Source organism: Girardinichthys multiradiatus, chromosome 1, assembly GCF_021462225.1.
Source record: "Girardinichthys multiradiatus isolate DD_20200921_A chromosome 1, DD_fGirMul_XY1, whole genome shotgun sequence".
Lineage (NCBI taxonomy): Eukaryota > Metazoa > Chordata > Actinopteri > Cyprinodontiformes > Goodeidae > Girardinichthys > Girardinichthys multiradiatus.
Genome location: NC_061794.1, coordinates 30,813,123 through 30,836,413, shown reverse-complemented (window position 1 = coordinate 30,836,413; position 23,291 = coordinate 30,813,123). Strand labels below are relative to the sequence as shown.

Here is a 23,291-nt window from a genome sequence, read left to right as displayed (position 1 = left end):
TGTACAACTCTTGTGCAAAGTTGTGAAAACTTTGCACAAGAGACTAATTGCTCTTTTCAAAGTAAAATGCAGGTCAGATTTTAACCTATCTGCAACAACGCAGGCAAGCTTATTAAAGATTGAAATAAAAAATGTCTAGGGACCCAGGAGGGAAAGGTAGACTGAATATAACCTAGCTTAGGGTTTTTTGACTCTGGCATGTAAGTCAGCTGCTTTACAATAAAGTTACCAAACCTTAAGGCACTAGCCTTATCAGTAAGCATCAGAACAGTTACTGAAAACTGGTTTCAGGCAACTACAATAGATGCATACCTTCCTGAAGGAGCTGGTGGTGGATAAGATAACAAGACAGAGGTCTGGAGCTGCAAAAGGCTCTTTAGTCCCTCCACATGGACTCCTCATAACTTTCCTCTTAACTGATAAACAACTGAAAAGTGTTTTATTATAAAAGTGATAAAAAGGATAGTTTTGACAGGCAGCAAACAAAGGTTTTTTTTCCCCCTTAATATTCTATGAGTTAAAGAACTTTTTTCAAGCTCTTCTTGAAAAAGTGTAGATGTCTTCCTTTGTTCTAAAACCTGACGGTAGACACAGAATTGTGTTTCTTTAACCATAAAACAAATATACTTTATACAAGAAATGTTCACTTGAAAACATTTCTTTTTCTGAAGGTTTATGTTTTCCCAAACTTGTTTTGAATTTGTGTGATAAATTCATTTTGACAGGGTAGTCTGCTGCGGAGCATCAAGAACCTTACAGTTATGTCGTAACACATTTAAACCTTAACTCAGAGTTCCTACAGTTCTTCTAAATCAAGGTTACACATTTCTTTTCAGATTCAAATTTATAGATTTTTGCAGCATTCTGGACATCGGAGTACAAAGCATTTACTTCTCTATAGTAGTACCAGGACTCTGGAACCTTCTCCCCCATGGGCCTAAGCAAAAAGAAACTAAAATATCTATCTTTTAAAATGATTTTGTTGAACTCTCTGCATTTACTAATGTTTTATGTTTTTACTTTCTTTTTCGTACAGTACTTTGTGACCGTTGTGTGCGTTGAATGGTGCTATAAGAAAGTCGTACCTACCAAGTATCATCTGTCTGTTAAACAATAAAACTGGCTTCTGATTTGGCAGAGCAACAAAGGGACAATTCAAATAGTTTCTTACAATGGATCAAGTCTGATCAACAACAAAGAACTCAATGGAAGCATCAGATGCGCAGATTTAAGAAGAAACTAAACAAAATTTAAGAGCTATGATGGGAAATCTGAACATCTTTAGGACATCTTTTAAACATTTTTCGGACCATCTTTGAGTTACCTTCAAAGACAGGAATATCCCCAGATATGATATCTGAGGGCTGTGCTGCCTGCGGTGGGGAACCCATGCTGAATGGACTCCCAGGACTACAGTCCATGTCCTCCTGCGCAGAAAATAGAGCCCGTTTTAGGCCCACAAGAAAAACCTCTGAACACCAGAACATCCTTGGATCAGCTGATAAAAACTTACCTCTGTGTAATTTGTCTGTGGAGCCGTCTCAATTTGCATCCCAGCAGCTGAGTCGGAGAAGATGGAGTCCATCATTCCCGAACTGGTTGACGATTCGCCGTGGTTTGCCAGCACAGACATGGAGCTTTGAGCCATGGCTTTGTTGAGCGTGGCCAGGAGGATTTTGAGGAGGCGCTGGGTCTCACCGGCTGTCGAGGGGTCAGTGCCGCCACGGTTCCTCAGGTCCGTGTCGTAGATGCCCATGCTTTCCATCACTGCTGTCAAGCTGTCTCTCTGGCCAGCCTCGTCTCCAACGCTCTCCGTCTGGCCTGCTAAAAGACCAAACCCAATCATTGACCGAATTCGACTCTTTTACTGGGCTAGACTTGAATCTTGTGAATGGCTTTAGTTCTTTGTTATGAGGGAAACGTTAGGGGGAAAACACTTCAAAAGTGTCAACTTTCAAGCAATCCGGAGCTCGTCACTTAAATAATATGCAGAATATATGCAGATTTCCTCATGAGCACAGAAGGCATTAGCAGTGCACCAATCAATCAGCCAGAGATCAGAATCAAACAATTTTTCCTTGACTGATCTGATCATTAATTAAACTGGATCCAAATTGTAATCCCCCCCAGCATTTTTGGTATATGAACACATAAACCAAGCATATACCTTGATGCATTTTTTTGGAGTTAAATCCAAAAAACATCAGATAAAAGGTTATCAACATCTGCGTCAAAGCATAAATAAGAATAATGATGTAATTCTTTTATATTCTGTTGGGATTCTGAACTATCAAGAAACCCGGGGCACTTTTTTTTTTTTACTCTTATGTATCAGCCAGGAAAACCATGCAGGGATTGCTGCATCTCCAGAATGGATAAATCTTTTAAAAGAAACGGTTAAAAATGCATGTTAAGCTTTCAAATTTCTCAGAACTAATCAGGCTGTGCAAACATGCAAATAAATTCTTCAGACCCTCAGAAGAACTGACTTTGAAAGCAGTATGAATAAATAATTGGCAAACAAACTAACTTAACTGATTGAATTTAAACTAAAGAGGTGGTTGTCCCTCCTCTCACCTCTACTGGGTTCCCCATTGCTCAGATGATCTGTGCGTTGGTGTTTGTTCATGCCTCCCCCAACGTCGCCTTCAAATTTCCTTTTCAGGCTGTTGGCGTCCCAGCTTCCATCCTCTCCCCGATCCTTCCCAGGATCCTGAACCAGGGTTTTCTTATGTAGCTGGATCAGCTTAAGCAGCTGTTTCATCTTGTCTTGATCGTACTCGCTCTGGGACAGCCGTGCCTTCTGAGGCTGGGGGTCGATGTGGGACTTGGGCTGCAGCTGGGCGCCGTTTGAATGCGCCAGGTCTTGCCTTCGTTTGCTGCTTTCAGGAGGTGCTGTCTCCTGGGCGAGCCTGTCGAGAGAGACCCTTTCTGCTCTGTCCGAGCCTCTGTCTGAGCCCCCCCAGTCAGAAACAGGGCTGTATTCCACTGGGGCAGAAAGAGGAGCACAAACAGGAACAGGTGCGGATGGAGGTATGGGGGCAGGGTTCCTTATTCGTTCCATTATGTCCCGTGCCTTGCCCAGAGGTAAAACGTAGTTAGCAGAGTTGTGGACGTAAGACCGTAGCACTGAGTCCATGTTAAATTTGGGTCTAGGCACCGAATGAGTGCTCGCCCTTTCGTCAAAACTGTTCTTGTAGTCGGGCAGAACGAAAGGCCGCACCGTTCCCGAGTCCATGCGCGTTAGGTAATCTGTGGATTGGCGTTCCACCCCAAGACTCAGCTCCTTGCCCGGGTTAGGACGCAGCTTAAACAAGGCATAATGTAGTGCAGGAATAAAAGGCTCCATAGAGGACAGGAAAGTCGGCTGGGGCTCCACCGTCAGTGTCTCTGGCTCCAACACTCTCGAAGCTGAAAGAGGGGGACACATGTCAGGGCCTATGGCTGATTCAGCTTTACTAGCTGCACCTTGAACCAGTTCAAAACATAAAAAACATGTTTTAAAGCCTCTACACTTTCTTAACAGAAAAAAAAATCTGAAATAGAAAAGGAAATAGATTGATTACAGAGTAATCCATTTCAAGGTTTTATTGATTTGGCTTATATTTACTAATGAAAATTCAGCTTCCCACAAAATGTGAGTACTACAAAAACAAGGATTTTAATGCAGAAATGTTATGCTATAACCTACATAAAAGGTCATCGCTAAAAAGGTTGGCTGTTCACAGTGAGCTGTATCCAAGCACGTTACTGAAAGATGGAGTGGAAGGAAAAACTGTAGAAGAAAAATGTGCCAACAACCAACAACAACAAGGATGACTAAAGCAAAGAGATTCACAATTGATGGGAAGCCACATTGTTCCACTGTGTTTCATCAAATCCAAAGTCAGCACAGCCATCTAACAGGCCATTTTAGAGCACTTCATGCTGCCTTCTACTAGCAGGCCTTATGGGGATGCTGGTTTTATTTCCCACCAAGATTTGAAAGCTGCCCACCCTGTCTGAAGTACCAATATTTGGTTTAATGCCCATGGTTACCATGCTTGATCTCCCTGATCTAGATCTCATAGAGAATCTGAAGGCCACTATTAAAAGCAACCTGGACTTCCTTATTATCTCAGAATGGCCATAAGCAAATCACCTCCGTGTAACATCGCATTCAGTCATGCAAAAAGAGGCCAGATTAAGTATTGAATGAATTTACTGTACAGTACATGGACATAATCTTTGGTCGGATGACATTACTGCTTTAAAATCCTCATTTTATTGGTCCCATATAACTTTCTGAGAAGTTGAATATTGGGTTTTCATTCACTTGAGGCCATAATCATCAGAATTAATAGAAACAAACACTTGCAACATATCCCTCTGTGCATAATAAAACTACATGTGAGTTTCACTCTTGAATTCCATTACTGAAAATAAACTTTATACTCTAATTCACTGAGATGTACCTGCAGGACTTATCTTTGGTTTAAATAGAGTAGTCTCTGTGTTTTCTTTTATAAATAACGAGAGCTTTAAGGGGGAGATTTAACAAAAACAAAGCGCAAACTGGCTGTTGGTTACGAAACACTTTAGTTTAATGAACAATGCAGGTGCTGCCACCTTGACTCAGTCAGCAAAACGGTGCTGAGACAGAGAATTATACTTACAGTACTTGACAACCATCCTCGGCTCCTGAAAGATGAATAATGCTTGTAGCTTCTTCTCCATCCGCCCCCGCCGATCTACAAAACAAACAGTAACCTTTTCAAAAACTGAAGCCCTTAAAAACAGCAACAACTAGGTGGTTCGACTGACACAGAACGACATTCATTAGAGGAGTAAAAACGTTAAATAAAATCTTTCCAGCACCTTTTGACTCGAGCATCTGAGCTGAGGACAGCAGGAAGAGGAAACCCTTGTCAAACAAGGACTTCACCAGCACCTGGACAACAAGCAGATCATTATGTTAGACATAACACCCATTTTCTTATAACTTCATTATATCAGACAATGAGAACAGTAACACCAACATTTATTTAATTGGTGTAGCATTCTATGATTAACCCAGGAAGGGAAAACACATCTCCTGTTTAAACATTGGTTCTATTAAAGTCATTTTTAGAAAAGCACCTATCATGCTTTAACCAGACAACACTGGTCCATCACTGGCAGAGAACTTGGTGCATAAATAGTCATTTTATTGATTATTCAATTCAGTTTTATTTATATAGCTACAATTCACAATACATGTTGTCTCAAGGCACTTTGCAAAAGTCAGGTACATACATTCCAATTAATCCTAACCATTGAACAGTGCAGTCAGATTCAGTTATTTATTCAAATTGGATAAAACTTTTTTCTATCTAAGGAAACTCAGCAGATTGCATCCAGTCAGTGACTTGTAGCATTCACTCCTCCTGGATGAGCATGTAGAGACAGTGGACAGTCACTGGCGTTGACTTTGCAGCAATCCCTCATTCTGAGCATGCATGTAGCGACAGTGGTGAGGAAAAACTCCCTTTTAACAGGAAGAAACCTCCAGCAGAACTAGGCTCAGTGTGAGCGGCAATCTGCCACGACCGACTGGGGGTTTGAGAGAACAGAGCAGAGACACAAAAAGAACACAGAAGCACTGATCCAGGAGTACTTTCTATGGCAAGGAAAAGTAAATGTTAATGGATGTAGCTCCTTTAGTCGTTTCATCTAGAAAGAAAGAACAGATAAACTCTGAGCCAGTTTTCAAGGATAGAGTCTGAAAGAGAGCACATAGTTAGTCCAGAAAGGTGTAGACACAAAGTCAGGCCAGGTGTAGCTTCTAGGAAGAGAAAAAAGAGAGAACAAAGTTAAAAGCTGAAATAACAGCAAATAATGCAAAATTGGAGAGTAGTGTGAGAATGTAGCAAAGAGGGTGAAAGTGGTCATTATGTCCTCCAGCAGCCTAAGCCTACAGCAGCATAACTACAGAGATAGCTCAGGATAATCTAAGCGACTCTAACTAGAAGCTTTATCAAAAAGGAAAGTTTTAAGCCTAGCCTTAAAAGTAGACAGTTTGCCCATCTAGAGCCCAGTGATGGTCATTGTTATACCACAAGGATTGAGATACTTCTCTCTGTCAGACTGATTATAACCATTGGAAAAGAGAAGGGGTCATACAGGTAGCAGAAATGGAGGGTGTGTTTGCACCTCAACCATAACTGAGCCGGTTTAGGCTAAACCTGACTTCCCCTTACTCCATCCAACAGGGAGGGAGGAAGATGGAAGTAAAAAATAGGGAAGATAGCTCAGGATAACCTAAACCACTCTAACTATAAGCTTTATTAAAAAGGAAAGTTTTAAGCCTAGCCTTAAAAGTAGACAGGGTGTCTGCCTCACTGACTAAAACTGGGAGCCTGATAACTAAAGGATCTGCCTCCCATTCTACTTCTAGAAACTCTAGGAACCACCAGTAAACCTGCAGTCTGAGAACAAAGTGCTCTGTTAGGAACGTATGGAACAATCAGATCTCTGATGTATGATGGAGCTAGATCATTACGAGCTTTATATGAGGAAGATAATTTTAAATTCTATTCTGGATTTAACAGGGAGCCAATGAAGGGAAGCTAAACTAGGAGAAATTTGATCTCTCTTTTTAATTTTCATCAGAACTCTTGCTGCAGCATTTTGAATCAGCTGAAGGCTTTTAACTGCATTTTGTGGACATCCTGATAGTAAAGAATTACAATAGTCCAGCCTTGAAGTAACAAATGCATGAACTAGTTTTTCACCGTCACTCCTGGGTAGGATATTTCTAATTCTGGCAATGTTCCAGAGATAAAAGAAGGAAATCCTAGAAACCTGTTTAATATGGGATTTAAATGACATGTCCTGGTCAAAAATAACACCAAGGTTTTTTACTTTACTACCGGAGGTCAATTTAATGCCATCCAGGTTAAGTGATTGACTAAGCAGTTTCTTTTTTAAAGACTCCGGTCCAAAGACAACAACTTCTGTCATCCAAGTTTTTATGTCTTCAAGACATGCTTTTAGTCTATCTAACTGGTTGGGTTCATCAAGATTCATGGATAAGTAAAGCTGAGTGTCATCAGTGAAAATTTATTCTATGCTGCCTGATAATCTGATAATTTTACCTATTGGAAGCATATATATGGTAAAGAGAATTGGCCCAAGTACTGAACCCTGTGGTACTCCACAATTAACCCTGGAGTTTAAAGATGATTTTTCATTTACATGAACAAACTGGAATCTGTCAGACAAATAAGATTTAAACCAGCCTAGCACTGTTCCCCTGATCCCTACAGCATATTCCAGCCTTTCTAAGAGAATATTGTGATTGACTGTATCAAATGCAGCACTGAGATCTAACAGGACAAGTACAGACACAAGTCCATTATCTGAGGCTAGGAGAATATCATTAGTGACTTTCAGCAGAGCTGTTTCAATGCTATTATGAACTCCGAAGCCTGACTGAAACTCTTCAAACAAATCATTGCTATGTGAATACTCACACATTTGATTAGCAACTATTTTCTTAAGAATTTTAGATAAGAACAGAAGATTAGATATTGGTCTGTAATTTATTAGATCATCTTGATCAAGTGAAGGTTTCTTAAGTAAAGGTTTAATTGCAGCTACCTTAAAAGCCTGTGGTACATATCCATTTACTAAGGATAGATTAATCATATCTAAAATGGGGCTGGTAATCAGAGGGAACACTTCCTTAAATAATTTGGTTGGCATTGGGTCTAACATACAAGTTGAAGGTTTAGATGAAGCTAATATTTCTCAGGAAGTTTCACAAGATCAAAACAGTCCAAACACAGATCAGGTTCTACAGTTACTTCCAATGTTGTCTCACTTGCTGAGGATGAAGTAATCATCTTCGGGAGTATGTCAAAGATTTTCTTTTTAATAGAATCAATTTTATTTAAGAAGAATCCCATAAAGTCATGACTGCTAAGAGCTAAGGGAATGGATGACTCAACAGAGCTATGACTCTGTGTAAGTTTAGCAACTGTACTAAAGAGAAACCTAGGATTATTCTTGTTCTCTTCTAATAATGATGAGAAATAAACTGTTCTAGCTTGGTGAAGTGTCTTTTTATACAACAGTAGGCTATTTTTCCTGATTAAGTAGGAATCCTCTAGGTGAGTAGAGCGCCATTTTATCTCAATTTTCTAACATTGTGCTTTAAAGTATGTAGCTCTGAATTAAACCAAGGAGCCTGCCTCCTATTAATGATTACCTTCTTTTTTAAGGGGGCTGCATTGTCTAATGCATCACACAATGATGAAGTAACACTATGAACAAGAGAATCAATTTGTGAAGGGGCAGAAACAGAATTATTGCCCTCCACTGTGCTTTTCAGTGATAACGAGGAAATTAAAAGTGGAACAGATTCTTTAAAGGTTGTTACAGCATTATCTGATAATAATCTACTATAATGAAATTTTCTTTCAGTTGTGGAGTAAATTAAACTCAAAGGTTATTAAAAAATGGTCAGACAGGACAGGGTTATGAGAAAATTTTGTTATGTCTTTACACTCAATGCCATGTCAGCACAAGGTCCAGAGAATGAAGACAAAGGTGGGTGGGTTTGTTAATGTTTTGAGCAAAGTTTCCTGTTGCTGCGGTATGATTCATGCATTTTGACTCTGGCCCCTTTGTGAATAATATTCTGAGAATGTCTTGGATAAAAGCCTGGGGTAACAGATGAATGTCTCACCATTCGGTCCCTCTCCAGTTTGTTGATCAGTGCTGCCAGGCTGCCGCTGGTTGCTTTACCTTTTCCTTCCACCACCTCAAACAGGCTGCAGGACATCCCACACTTCATCACTGAACACAAAATAATGCACAACTCATCTATATGGTTATTTTTACAGTACACACCAGACACTGCATTTAAACTAAAGCTCATCTTGTACTGCAACACATGTAAATGTTTGGTTTGTGCTGACCTTCCCGTGATATGCTGTAGGTGTCCCAGGAAAACAAAAAAGGGGGAATCTTCCTCTTCACCTGGTCCAGCTGCATGCCTTGATTCATTTCTAACTTCTCACGCCTGCAGAGGAGAGTAACCACTCAACAATTCATAACAGATTACACATGGTAACTTCATACTGCACAGGGAATTTAACCTGGTTTTCTCTGACATGTAAGATATGTGCAGTGTTATAGTTCAGCTGAAAGAGGATTTAAAATGCCTGTGAAGGAAATTTTCATGATAAATCCAATTATATTTATGGAAAGTAAACACTGATGAAATAATTTAAAAGGTAAATTCATGCCACTGAAATGAACATTTGTTGAGATTTATGGTCATAAATTTCACTAAAAAGGTATTGCCGGACTACTCCTTTGCGATTTTGCTGCGTGACAGAGGAACCCCTGCAAGTAATCTGACTGCTGCTACTATGGCCAGCAACACAGATCGCAGCAAAGAATCTTATATTTCTTCAGATATATTTCAGTCACCATCAGAGAGAGACACAGCAGAGTCAGGAGAAGAGGTCAGCTGTCATCAGATGGAGGAGCACAAGTGCTGCGGCGTGCAGACGTCCATCTAATTGGACCAGAGTATTTTTCGGATGCTGGAGCACGGCCGGAGTCAAAATGCATGAATCACGCCGCACCACCAGGAAACAGAACGAGCACAACATGCGGATTTTCAAAATAATTCACTAAAGATGGACTAGATCTCGCTATATTAATAAATACACATATATATATACATATATATATACACACACACACACATATATATATATACACACACACACATATATATATATATATATATATATACACACACACACACATATATATATATATACACACACACACACATATATGTATATACATATATGTGTGTGTGTGTGTGTGTGTGTGTATATATATATATATATATATATATATATATATATATATATATATATATATGTGTGTGTGTGTGTATATATATATATATATATATATATATATATATATATATACACACACACACACACACACACATATATACACACACATATATATATATATACACACACACGTGTATACACTGCCTGGCCAGAAAAAAAGTCGCCATGTGGATTTAACTAAGCAAATAGGTACGAGCCTCCCGTTGGATAATTACTGCATGGACAATTACGTTTCAGCTGGCAACAACTTATTTAACCCCAACTGGTGCAATGAGTTGCTTCTCATTTCTTAAACAACGATGTCGAAAGACACATCAATGTCGTGGAAAAGATCTCAGTCTGTTTCAGAAGGGTCAAATCACTGGCATGCATGAAGCAGAGAAAACATCCAGGGAGATTGCAGAAACGACCAAAATTGGGTTAAAAACTGTCCAACATATTATTAAAAACTGGATGGATAGTGGGGACCCATCTTCTTCGAGGAAGAAATCCTGAATGATCGTGATCGGCGATCACTTAAACATTTGGTGAAATCAAATTGAAGAAAAACAACAGTAGAACTCCGGGCTATGAGCATTTCCACGCGCACAATGCAAAGGGAACTCAAGGGATTGGGACTGAACAGCTGTGTAGCCTTAAGAAAACGACTAATCAGTGAGGCTAACTGGAAAAAAAGGCTTCAATTTGCTAGGGAGCATAAAGATTGAACTCTAGAGCAATGGAAGAAGGTGGTCCGATGAGTCCAGATTTACTCTGTTCCAGAGTGATGCGCGCATCAGGGTAAGAAGAGAGGCAGGTGAAGTGATGCACCCATCATGCCTAGTGCCTACTGTACAAACCTGTGGGGACAGTGCTATGATCTGGGGTTGCTGCAGTTGGTCAGGTCTGGGTTCAGCAACAGTATGTGTTCAAAGAATAAGGTCAGCTGACTACCTGAATATACTGAACGACCAGGTTATTCCATCAATAGATTTGTTCTTCCTTGATGGCACGGGCATATTCCAAGATGACAATGCCAGGATTCATCAGGCTTGAATTGTGAAAGAGTGGTTCAGGGAGCATGAGACATCATTCTCACACATGGATTGGCCACCACAGAGTGCAGACCTTAACCCCATTGAGAATCTTTAGGATGTGCTGGTTAAGGATTTGTGCAGCAGTCAGACTCTACCATCATCATTTCAAGATCTTGGTGAAAAATAAATGCAACACTGGGAGGAAGTAAATCTTGTGACATTGCAGCAGCTTATCGAAACAATGCCACAGCGAACGCGTGCCGTAATCAAAGCTAAAGGCGGTCCAACAAAATATTAGAGTGTGTGACCTTTTTCTTTTTTGGTGACTACTTTTTTTTTTGGCCAGGCAGTTTATATTAGCAGTTGTTTACATTAGATTAATTAGATCAGTTACTGGGTTATCTAAGGTATTATAAACAGAACAATTAAACATTAAATGTATCAAACTAAGCAACAAATATAGCTTTGCTGCACTCCGTGAACTCACCCATTGTAGAACAAAACACTTTAAAATATGCATAAAACATAACATAACGCAGTTTAACTGGTTTAAATTCCGCAGAATGAGTTGTTTTGGACTTGGTACCGCATATATCAGCGGCTTTTGTTGCGCGATCTGCGTATGGTTTTTGGAGCTCCTCCGGGCTTTGCAGCGGACCGGACCAGAGCAGATACAGTGTAAATCCAGAGTTACAGTAAATACGGTACTGAGTGAAACAACCGGAGGTGAAGTGAGCAACATTTGTATGAAAAGTGTGTCACAGGCACTTAAAATGATTAACAGAGAAAAGGAATACTTACAGCTTGAAAGGAAGGTAGGGACGTGAAAAGGACCGCAAACAGACTGGGAATAACTCCTGGCCCTTGTTCACCAGTGGGCCGCTCCACACAGTGTAGCAGCTCTTTCCTGCAACACCATCATCAGCACAGGTCAAATATTCAGATCTCAAACAAAAAATACATAACCTTGTAGCTGTGGGTAAATACAGTGACTTGTGAAAGTATTCACTCAAGTATTTATTAAAAACATTTTTCTTTTACAGATTCGTGGTATATTTAGATTCACTACTGTAGTAGTGCTGAACAGGAAAAATAGGTTAATTACAGGAACAGGAAATATGGAGTATATATAAAATGTACCTCTACTTCCTTCAGGGGAAATAGTGTTGAACCTGTTCAAAAGAGAAGCTACATGTTTATATATAGAAACACATATTAAGCAAGCTTCCTAGAAATGTTCGCCGTGTGTCACCATTTCCTGCAGGATAACGTACCTGTGTGCAGTCATAGGAGATGCTGCAACCTCCTTGCCTTTGTACTGAAAGGAAACCACGGCGTAGGGGCACACATGCCTGGGCCGCGCTTTTATCTCATCGAATGCAAACTCGAAAAAATATTGCTGCCAAACACACAAGTGCTTTAGAGGAACTAAAAGTATTACAACAAATTAGACCAGGAAAAAAAATACGACCTGGCATTTACCTGCGTGAGCTCAAAAGCTCTATATGACAGCAAAGATGTGACCCTGTTGGCACTTTTGGACAAGTGACAGTCGAACTTAGGTGAAGATTCGATGGCGTTCTTAGGCATGTTCTCGTGTATGTGCTTTATTCGCCCCTAAGAAGCAAAAAACACTGGCTATAAGTCCGACGGGTTGCAAGAGAGAGGCAGGATTAAATGTAGGAGGGGAAAACAACTACAGCCTTACCCTCATAACTTTAAAGATGATCATATCTCCAAACGAACCGACTTCGAAGGGATTTATTTGTAATAAATCTGAGTATTTAGAGAGATAAACACCTACATTGGAACAAAGAAAAGACCAAATTACCACAAACAAATAAAAAAACCCAACATGTTTTCCATTTTATTTCTGCTGACATAGATCTGTGTTGATGTTCCATTTCTAAAGCAGCTACTAAAACATTACAAGTATTCAAACATATATTATCTTAAAAAGAGAACAGCTTACCCACTGATGGATTTCCTAATGTTGTAATCCTGCAGTGTCCTACTGACAGCCCCTTCTCACAGATCCACTGGAGCTGGGTGGATAAAGAGCAACAAGGCAAAACATAGAATCTTCAACCATATGATTTAAACTTAAAACCTAAATATGATTTATAGAAAAATTACTTGAATAAGTTAACCTAACAAGCTCTTTACTCAAAAACTGAACCGATACACCGCAAGAAATCAAACATCCATCGTAACTTTTTAAACCACTGCTGAGAGCGTAGCTTTCAAAGCAAACTAACCTTTGATTTGTCTGGAAAAAGGAAGCAGTACGACTCCGCAAGCTCTTGTTCAGCTCGCCCCTCCTGCTTCATTTCTCGCCTCTTCTCAATGAACTGGCAACATAAATGCAACAAATCGTTCAATGAGACCAGGCAATCTGACCCTCAAGGAGAGCCTGCAGATGTAAGCTGTGATTTCCACAAATTTTACGGACGAGGACTTCGACCAACCTCCTTCTCAAGCAGCTCGTTGTGAATCAGCCTGGCCTTACAGTAGGAGAAGGTTCCGCGGGATGATGCGTCCAAGTAAAAGGAAGAGATGAGTTTCACAAGGTCCTCGAACTCCCGACTTTCGGGGGGCAAAAACTGGTACAGACCTGTACGCAAATATTCAAAAGTGAATAGGTGCATTAGTAAGCTGTTTCAGCAAGCGTATTACAATACACAGGACAAATGGAGCACAGGTGAAAAACTGATATGATGCAGCTGGCCAAATAACTTATTTGCATGCAGAGTGTGAATCCATGGCATTTTAGATTTGAGTGTACCAAATATTACATTATTTTGCACAGCTTTGATGCACAGGACAACTAAACCTCTGCCTTCATTTAAAAGGTAAATTCAAATGCGAATGATAAAATCTATGATCCTGCATCGGTTGCAGCTCAAGTCACAATTAAATTTGTGTTCAGTAAAATGTCAACTCTCAAGATATGCAAGTTACAAAAAACAATGTTGGTCTATGAGAAATTCTTTGAGTTGTTGATAATAAAAAAAAAGACATTCAACAGTTACTTGAATCATCTGCATCTATAACTAGCTGTGCAGGTAACAAAGCCTTAAACCAGCTGTTATTTACATACTATATCAATTCAAGTGCAAGCAAACCTGAAGCCTGAATCCACTTTATTTGTGAGATAGCAGGTTATATAAAACCCTTATTAAAGGGAAAAATATGAAGACAGACTAACAGAGTACACCAACTTTGCATCCAAGCTCTAGAATGTAGATAATTTTATATTTAAGGGGGAAATGTTGTGGCAGCAGCTTGAAAGGGAAAAAACACAAAAGACTTATTCTAAACGTTTTCATTTATGAATCTTTGTTGTGTTATGGGGACTTCCATATTTCAAAAAGATGAGGGCCATAGCTGGAGGCTGTACAGGGTTATACACAGAGAGATGCTGTGGTGAAGTGCTTAGAAAGAGGGATGCTCTGATAACAGAGTCGGGGTGAATTCAGGGTACCCCGACATTGAAAACTGTTTTGGCTAATTCGTGGGGTGGATTAAGCCATGCCCTTCAGTGAGGTCAAAGAGACACCCACATGTCGTTAGGTGATGGCTGCAACACATTCGCGCTACAGCACACCATCAGCCGGACTACTGTCCCCGGAAAAGCTGCAGAACCCAAACAACGTTTGCTTTCAGATGGTCAGTCCTCAAATATTCAGCTTCTAGGCGCAACACTGCTACCCGCTGGTTATCTGAGCCTTATCCACCAATGCTAGCGTTATGTCTGCAAACAGTGCTACATCAGCCAGTGCTATACGTGTGTTTACACGGCGTGTGTGTAATCTAATATGAACTAAGTAGACGAATCTTTTCAGTAAAGGTCTCTAAACCTGCAGAACCAAGCAGCTAGCTAGCAAGCTAGCGACATGCAGGAGTTAGAATTATGAAAGCAGGACAGGCTCTGTTCAAAATAGCAGCGACATGGCACCACCTTTCCGTTCTCTCGTCTTCCTCGGAATCTGGAAGTTTTTCCGTGGCAACTCTTCGCTCGATTTCGACGCCGACAAGGGAGAGCTGCTGGAGCCCCGGCCGTCCGCCAGCACGCTCCTTCGCCGTTCTGTGGCTTCTTGTTCGGGCATTACACCGTCTCTGCATCCAGGCTGATCGCCATTTTGGTTGGCTGTGGCCGAAGTGGCGGCTGATTTTTTGTCGGCTTCGCCGCCCTCCGAGAGCGGCTCGCCTGTCTCTGCGCATTCTGAGTCCCCTTTTCCCGCAGCCTTGGGGTTCAGGGCCATTTTGGGGCACCTTACGCTCGGTAAAGTCTTTGTAGCTCTGACGATTACGACGTCGCTTTCCACACACTCTCCTCTTCACCCAGCCTCCGCCATTGTAAAAATGACGTTCACGTTCTTCTCTACCACTGCAAAACGTTGCCGTCACTGTTTACATGCCAGAAAATCTACACCCCCTGGTGGCTAACGGGAGTATCGCAAGAAGTGGACGGATGTGAAAGTGAAAATAGTTTTCACACTAAACAAAACCCTGTAACAATAACAAGGAATGTCACACAATGCAAAGTAGTCATTATATTAAAAATGCTTGATTCCGAACAATTCTTACACATTGTAATATTGCTATGCAACACTTTGGGTCTTTAAGATGAATCTTTCCTTTATGTTTTTTAACACTTAGACTGAATCCTATTTCCTATGGTTACCCATACTCTTCCCCCCATCCGTTGACCTTTAACTCAGTCAGGGTTTAATTCAGTTACTACTTCTCACTGATATATCTGTCCTGTAGCAGTTTTTTATTTTTTAATGATTGTTGAGGAAGAGAATAACCCCCTAAACTCACAATAACTGAAAGTTATATTAAACTAAATTATATTAAACAAAACACACTGGTATGCATCAAACTACACATTCCAATGGTTGCCGCAATGGGAAAGAATATGTTATTATTTGTGCTATTTGTTATGGTTAATAAAAAATTAACAGTCATATTATGAATAGGGAATGCATCAATTTAGACATTGTGCTTACTGTGCCATTAAAACTATGCCAGCCCTGAAAATATTTACATTTATGAGGGTATTTGTAAGCACAGCTCCTGTCCTTTTTTCAATTTTACCCATGAAAAAAAAAAAGATTTTAAGGGCTAAAAAGACCTGAGATCTATGCCTACTGACCAAAAATAAAAGGGGCACCTTATGACATAGAAATGTTGGGTTAGTGGTAAGAATGAGGGAAACAGATGAGATGTGACTAATCCTTAAAGCATATTACTTGTAGATGTAAACCCAATAAAGTACAAATGTTTTAAAATTATTTTAATTATTGCAGTTCTTCTTTCCACCACAGAGTAGTGCTATAGATGTAGCGTTTTTCACTTCATACACATCTTATTCATTGTTAACCATTGTTCATTTTTTTTATCTTTAAAACACCCTAGCCAAAACAGTCTATATGAACAGGAATAAATCGTTCTACAAGGTATTAAAAAAAAAACTTCACCTGTAGCTTTATGCAAATGATACCCGAAAACAAAAACAACCAAATTAAATTTTCAGATAATGGTAACATATAACAGAAATGTAACAGGAATTTATTATGTCTTATGTCGGAAACAAATTTGACGTTGTTTCTTCAGGGGTTAACCATGCTCCCCCTGCTGTAAACATCAAACTCTTTAAAACGTAGATAGTCTTTAAGTCTGAGAGGAAGAGGAAGGAAGTTGATAAAAACTGGGGCTCTCAAGCGCAGGCGGCTGAGGTGCTCCCTTATTCTCAACCGACACAGGTGCTTGAGGCTCCGTGTGCTTCCTGTCAGTCAAAACAAAAGTAAACAAAAGCAGTGAGTGCATTTTAGGATACATCCTTCATGACAAGTAAAAACATGGAGGGTAATCCATCCATCATCCATGATACATTAGAACAGTTCTTACTTAGAATTTGACAGATTTCCGGCCATTGCATCTGCTGCTGCAAAGTCTCTTTCAGTTTAGGGCAGAAGGAGACATGGTCAGTGTAGTCCAGCATGATGCGCACCACCTGACCAGATAAAGGCTTCAGCCATGACACTGTTATAACCTCACAGAACTGTGAAGGGTCAAAAAAAGGGCATTGGGCACTCAAATATACATTTGAAAAGGTTAATCCCTCTTAATAATCATGCAGGTTTGTCTCACCACCATATCTTTGATGACTGAGGCTGTCCAAGGAGCGTAGTCATGAGAACTGTCACCGTATGGACAGTCAAAGCAGCGCTTAACATCGTACCCATTGTTCAGAATCATCCTTAGCATGACCCCATCCTTCAAAGCGTACTGCAGGGCTGTGGGGAAGTGAGTGGTGTTTACTCGGGAGTAGTAGTTGACATTTGCTCCGTATTTCAGCAAGGTGTTGATGAGTTCATAGTTGCCCTGTCTGAGGGCCACCTGCAGACAGTTGACAGGATCCTGATTCACCATCGCTCCGGCCTCTAGCAGTATGCGGACGCAGTGAAGGTCATTGTTGGACACGGCAAAAAAGAGGGCAGACCTGCGCTCATCATCGTAACTGCGGCGCACCCTCGGGTGCAGCATGACGTTTGGGTCATAGCCAGCTTTGAGCAGAATCTCTAAACACTGGGCATGTCCCCCAGCAGCAGCAGAGTGAATTGGACTCATTCCACTTTCTTTGACAGCCTGTAGCTGGGTGACTGGCATAAGAACTTCCAGTGCCCTGTTAGAGACAGTATCCAATGTTAGAAACTAATATTAATTGGAAACTTGTTTGGAAAATGAGAATGTGAACTTTGATATTACTTACAGTCTGTGTCCATGGTATGCCACACGGTGAATCGGCAGGTGCCCACTGTAAAGAGGAAGGTTGGGATCTGCTCCATGGTCCAGGAGCAAGGAGATAATATCAGGGTTTCCTGATGCTGCTGCATCAAATAACACAGTGCCAGACTCCGACTCTGACCTCACATGGGCTCCTAAAATATAATACAGGCACTATAAAGAAACATTTTGAACAGGTATTCTGTGGTTTTTAGGGCTTTTATTCTTTGCAGTCAAAAGAGGCAGAACGTAACTTCTTGTTGTCTGTTAGGCTGTAGGACAAGGGTAATGCAAAATTTCTCACACATCTTGCCTTGTCTTGTGTGATTGATTTACACATAGTCTGAGTTGCACATTAGCTTTTTTTGCGTTATCCAATCATTACCCTTCACAACAGGGAAAGTCAATAAAGAATATACATCACCTTACTTACCTTTTTCCAACAAAGTCTCCACCACATTCAGATGTCCATTCTGTGCAGCAAATGCAAGTGGAGTTTTCTTTTTAATATCAAGAGCATTTGGGTTGGCACCTGACTCCAACAGCAGATACACAAAGTTCTCCAAACCTAAAAACGCAGACTCATGTAGAGCGGTCCTGTTTAGTGGTCCTGTTTGGTCTACAATGGCATTGTACCGAAGCAGAAGTGTGGCCAAGTCATACTGGTCATTCAGAATAGCTTAGAGTCAAAGAGAATGAGATTAGAAGGGACAGAGTCAGAACATTAGGGTAATGCATGGCAAAATGAAATTGAAGTTTGATACCGGCCACCAATGGAGAGTCCTGCTCATCATTTTGAACATCTGGGCTACAACCATTCTGTAACAGGAATGTGGCGCTCTGTCTCAACCCATGGACCACAGCTAGAAAGAGAGGTGTCTCACCCTTCAGAGTGCGACACTGAGCTGCTCCCGGGGGTGATGCTGAAACCAGAACACCCAGGAGTAAATCAACACTAGATAAGAGTTTCCACAGTCAAATGTTTGAGCTATTCTCACCTGAAAAGATCATCTCTAGTACTTTTTTGTTATCCTTCACCGCAGCCTCATGCAGTGGAATCCATCCTCGCTCATCAACTCTAGACAGAGTCTCAGGTTGCGCTGTTAGTCTATTCAGCAGAACCTCATCCCCTAAATGTGAAAAACGTCTGTATGTATGATACAGTATTTCACATTATGCTCAAAAATAAGCCCTTAACAAGTTAAAAATTTACCATCCTTGATAGCTTTGAAAATCTCATCAGGGTCTTTGCTGGGCTTCAGATCACTAGTGAATTTGGAAAACAAAAATTAACAGCTGAACACAATTCAAAGAAATATATACAGAGGGTAAAATAAGTATTGTACCTATCATCGTTTTCTCAGTAAATACATTTCAAATAAGTCCACAAATTGTGAAATGTGTCAAAAAGTGTTTGAACTCCCTCAGTATAATTTATTCAATACTCAATGGAAAAGCCTTATTTTGATAATGACAGCTTCAAGAGGTTTTCTCTTGCCTGCTTTGGTTAGGTGTAATTTTGATTCATCGTTCGAAGAAAGATCTACACAAAGTGTCATTAAATCGTGAAGGTCCCAGGGGGCTTCTTCTTTGCACTTTGATCTTCAGTTCTTTTCATACATTTTCAACTGGATTCATGTTGGATGATTGACCGAATAATTGCTTTATTTTCATTTTCTAAAACCAGCTGAGTTTCCTCAGATGGTTTGATGTTATGTAAAGCACCGAGTGCATCAATGAATGGGTTAAGACATTAGATTTTTCGACAGGGGGCTTTTTCAGCCATAAAATATTAAAATTCATTCATTTTAGACTGTAGTCCAACTTTTCTTTGCTTTTTTTCAATGCTCCTTTATCAAACACTTTATTTCCTAATTCTTCCGCTTTAACCACGGCAGTGTACTTTTATATATTTGTTTTTGTTACTGCAAAGTACTTTTCTGTCATCACTTAAAGCACTTTCTTGTTGCTGAAATGTGCTAAATGAATAAACTTGCCTTGCCTTGGTTTTTTGGTACCATTGTGTCACAGAAAAACTCTCTCCTTTCATTCTCTGTTTTATCCATCTTTAGATTTTTATCAAGAGTGTCCTGGTAAATTTTTCTGCTGATCCTTCTTTAAATATGACATCTGCTAATACTACATGTTAAAAAACAGATCCACACCATGATATCCCCACCTCCATACTTCACTGTCTTGCATGGAGCCCATTGTGGTTGTTGGGCTATGGTGAAATTTTGTCATTAAATTTTTTAAATACATAATTTAGCCTATGGAATTTATTTGTTTTGCTATCTTGGAGGACACTAACTCAGGCTCCTTCCCCACCAGAGAGGTGACATTCCACGTCCCAAGAGCCAGCTTCTGCAGCCGAGGATCCGACCGACAAGGTCTCCGCCTTCAGCTGCCAACCATACCACATTGCACCCGACCCCTTTGGTCCTTCCCACTGGTGGTGTGCCCATTGGAAGGGGGATCCACATTTGCTCTTTGGGCTGTGCCTGGCCGGGCTCCAGGCGCTCGCCAGCGTGACCCACCTCCAGGCCTGGCTCCAGAGTGGGGGCCACGGTGAATTGTGTCCGGGCGAGAGAACACGGTTTCCTTTTATGGTAATCATCATAAGGGGTGTGTGGGCTGTGTTTTGTCTGATCCTTCACCTAGGACCTGTTTGTCTTGGGTGACCCTACCAGGGCCGTAAAGCCCCTGACAACATAGCTTCTAGGATCATAGGGACACACAAACCCCTCCACCACGGTAAAGTGGCAGCCCAGGGAGGGGCTTCAGTAGAGAGGATCCGGCTAGAAATAGTCGAGCTCACCTCGACGCATGGCTCTGGAACCAGTCTCCTTGAGAGGGGTTGGACACTCTTCCACTCTGAAGTTGCCCTTGGTGAGAGGCGTCGAGCTGGGGTGGGCTAACTTGTTGCCCCTCATCTCGGCGTCTGTACATTGGGGTTGACCCCGGTTTAACGAGAGCATAGCCTCCCTCCGCCTACGTATGGGGGATGGGTTCTGACTGTTTGTGCTCATGCACCAAACAGCAGTTCAGCCTAGCCAATTTTTTTGGAGTCCTTGAAGGGGGTGTTGGAGAGCGCCCCTACGAGGGACTCCTTTGTTCTGCTGGGGGACTTCAACGCTCACGCTGGCAATGACAGTGAGACCTGGAGGGGTATGGTTGGGAGGAATGGCCCTCCTGTTCTGAACCCGAGTGGTGTGTTGTTATTGGACTTCTGTGCTCGTCATGGATTGTCCATGACTAATGCTATGTTCAAGCATAAGGGTGTCCGTATGTGCTCTTGGCACCAGGACACCCTAGGCCACAGTTTGATGATCAACTTTGTTGTCGTGTCATCTGATCTGCAGCAGCATGTTTTGGACACGTGGATGAAGAGGGGGGCAGAGCTTTCCACTGACCACTTCCTAATGGTGAGCTGGCTCCGATGGTGGGGGAGGATCAGACCTGGCAGACCCAAACAAATCTTGAGGGTCTGTTGGGAACGCCCGGCGGAGTCTCCCATGAGGCGGAACTTCAACTTCCACCTCCGGGAGAAATTCAAACACGTTCCAGGGGAGGTGGGGGACATTGAGTCTGAGTGAGTCATGTTCCGCACCTCTATTGCCTAGGCGGCTTAACGGAGCTGTTGTTGCAAGGCTGTTGGTGCCTGTTGCGGCAATCCTCGAACCCACTGGTGGACACCAGCGGTGAGGGATACTGTCAGGCTGAAGAAGGAGCCCTATTGGGATGAGGCGTTCCACAAGGCTCTGGATGTTGACAGTTCCACTGGATTGGCAGACCAGGGTGGTGGTCCCCCTATACAAAAGGAGGGACTGTAGAATGTGCTCCAACTATAGGGGGAGTCACACTCTTAAGCCTCCCTGGTAAGGTCTATTCAGGGGTTCTGGAGAGGAGGGTCCGTCGGATAACCTCGGATTCAGGAAGAGCAGTGTGGTTTTCGTCCTGGCCGTGGAACACTGGATCACCTCTACACCCTCAGCAGGGTCTTGGAGTGTGCATGGGAGTTTGCCCAACCAGTCTACATGTGCTTTGTGGACTTGGAGAAGGCGTTCGACCGTGTCCCTCGGGGAATCCTGTGGGGGGTACTCCGGGAGTGTGGGGTACCCAGGCCCTTTGATACGGGCTGTTAGGTCCCTGTATGACCAGTGTCAGAGCTTGGTCCGCATTGCTGCCAGTAAGTCGGATTTGTTTCCGGTGAGAATTGGACTCCGCCAAGTTTGCCCTTTGTCACCAATTCTGTTCATAACTTTTATAGACAGAATTTCTAGGCGCAGCAAAGGGAGAGCTGAGTCAAAAAGCGAAGCTCTTGATTTACCTGTCACTCTACATTCCTACCCTCATCTATGGTCATGAGCTTTGGGTCGTGACCTAAAGAACGAGATCACGGATACAAGCAGCCAAAATAAGTTTCCTCCACAGGCTATCCCTTAGAGATAGGGTGAGAAGCTCGGTCATCTGGGAGGGACTCCACTGCTTCTCCACGTCGAGAGGAGCCAGTTGAGGTGGCTCGAGCATCTGGTTAGGATGCCTCCTGGACGCCTCCCCAGTGAGGTGTTCAGGGCACCTCCCACTGGGAGGAGGCACAAAAAAAGACACAGGACACACTGGAGGGACTATGTTTTTCGGCTGGCCTGGGAACGCCTTGGGATTCCCCCAGACGAGCTGGCCCAAGTGGCTGGGGAGAGGGAAGTCTGGGTCTCACTGCTTAGGCTGCTGTCACCGCGAACCCGGATAAGTGAAAGACGATGGATGAACGGATGGATGAATGGATCTTGGAGGAATTTCATGTTAATATATATTAGAAATATCTATTTACTGAGAAAAAGGTTGGTACGTATAGTACTTTTCTCAATGTACCCTGACCACAGCTTGGTCTAACCTGGGATTCAGCCCCTTGAGTTTCCTATACTGAATCAGACTCTGTTCAATTATATATTGTGTTGCCTCATCCTCATCCAGGTCTTCCTCCGACTGATAAAAGTCATCTCCTGGTTCAGAGCTCATCTGTCATAAAAAAGACAGTGTAGATGAAGGTGCTCTGAAGGAAACAACTTTACACCTGGGACAGAATTTGCTGTCTTGAAAACACAATTTAGTCAAGCTGGAAATAAAAGTAGCCTTACTTTTAGCTGCACCCAAATAAATCTAAAATATTTAAAATCAGTCGTTTTTCATTACAAGTTGTTGTGCCAAACCCCACAACTATTCAAGCAAATGTCCCGAGAATCAACTGTATTTATGTTTCATATAGATTGAAACAAAAGCATGAAGACTTACGGCACACATTCGACTGCAGAAAGCATTTGTTACACAATAATCCTAACGTAGCAGAAGAAATGTCAGAAAGATACTAAAAGTAAACTTTAAGTTCTACATCACAGCGCAGAAATGAAAAAGAGATACATTACAAAGGGATAGAGACCCACAACATTGACTAATTAAATTAACTGGGAAAAATGTTCCTTCCCTGGTCAGTGTTTACCTCAAGCAAAATGGCTGTACTCTCCTGACAGTTTCCACACTAGAAGCCAGTGGGCTCCTGAGTGCACAAACATATACT

The 23,291-nt window shown here is 41.7% G+C and overlaps 2 protein-coding genes across 4 annotated transcripts in view; both read right to left on the bottom strand.

Annotated features, from left to right (window-relative positions):
* Positions 1–15,318, bottom strand: part of tasorb (transcription activation suppressor b) — a 24,919-nt gene extending 9,601 nt beyond the window's left edge. The window contains exons 1-16 of one of the 3 annotated variants that reach the window (XM_047369173.1): positions 14,883–15,318; positions 13,390–13,535; positions 13,180–13,272; positions 12,894–12,966; positions 12,630–12,721; positions 12,404–12,538; positions 12,196–12,320; positions 12,062–12,093; positions 11,723–11,828; positions 8,943–9,046; positions 8,711–8,820; positions 4,858–4,930; positions 4,656–4,730; positions 2,578–3,411; positions 1,514–1,824; positions 1,325–1,427 (exon numbers count right to left, since the gene is read on the bottom strand). In XM_047369173.1, the coding sequence (XP_047225129.1) occupies positions 1,325–1,427; positions 1,514–1,824; positions 2,578–3,411; positions 4,656–4,730; positions 4,858–4,930; positions 8,711–8,820; positions 8,943–9,046; positions 11,723–11,828; positions 12,062–12,093; positions 12,196–12,320; positions 12,404–12,538; positions 12,630–12,721; positions 12,894–12,966; positions 13,180–13,272; positions 13,390–13,535; positions 14,883–15,186 (2,716 nt within the window). In that variant the 5' untranslated portion in view covers positions 15,187–15,318. The remainder of the gene's footprint in view (positions 1–1,324; positions 1,428–1,513; positions 1,825–2,577; positions 3,412–4,655; positions 4,731–4,857; positions 4,931–8,710; positions 8,821–8,942; positions 9,047–11,722; positions 11,829–12,061; positions 12,094–12,195; positions 12,321–12,403; positions 12,539–12,629; positions 12,722–12,893; positions 12,967–13,179; positions 13,273–13,389; positions 13,536–14,882) is intronic. The other 2 variants (XM_047369182.1, XM_047369190.1) reach the window with 2 other exon arrangements.
* Positions 15,319–16,208: 890 nt separating this feature from the next.
* Positions 16,209–23,284, bottom strand: asb14b (ankyrin repeat and SOCS box containing 14b). Its single transcript, XM_047375727.1, has 10 exons — positions 23,214–23,284; positions 22,611–22,735; positions 18,930–18,982; positions 18,715–18,846; positions 18,481–18,639; positions 18,150–18,395; positions 17,703–17,871; positions 17,081–17,615; positions 16,838–16,991; positions 16,209–16,715 (listed from the first exon to the last, which is right to left on the bottom strand). Exons 2-10 carry the CDS (start codon positions 22,733–22,735, stop codon positions 16,540–16,542), a joined length of 1,749 nt encoding a protein of 582 aa, XP_047231683.1. The 5' UTR covers positions 23,214–23,284; the 3' UTR covers positions 16,209–16,539.
* Positions 23,285–23,291: the final 7 nt, after the last annotated feature.

Excerpts from the sequence above, each read along its gene's own strand:
- asb14b (XM_047375727.1), bottom strand. The coding sequence starts at position 22,735 with ATGAGCTCTGAACCAGGAGATGACTTTTATCAGTCGGAGGAAGACCTG. Across the intron at positions 18,847-18,929 it reads TTTCAAAGCTATCAAGGATG|GGGATGAGGTTCTGCTGAAT; the intron begins GTAAATTTTTAA and ends TTTCACATTTAG. Across the intron at positions 18,396-18,480 it reads GGACTCTCCATTGGTGGCCG|CTATTCTGAATGACCAGTAT; the intron begins GTATCAAACTTC and ends TTTGACTCTAAG.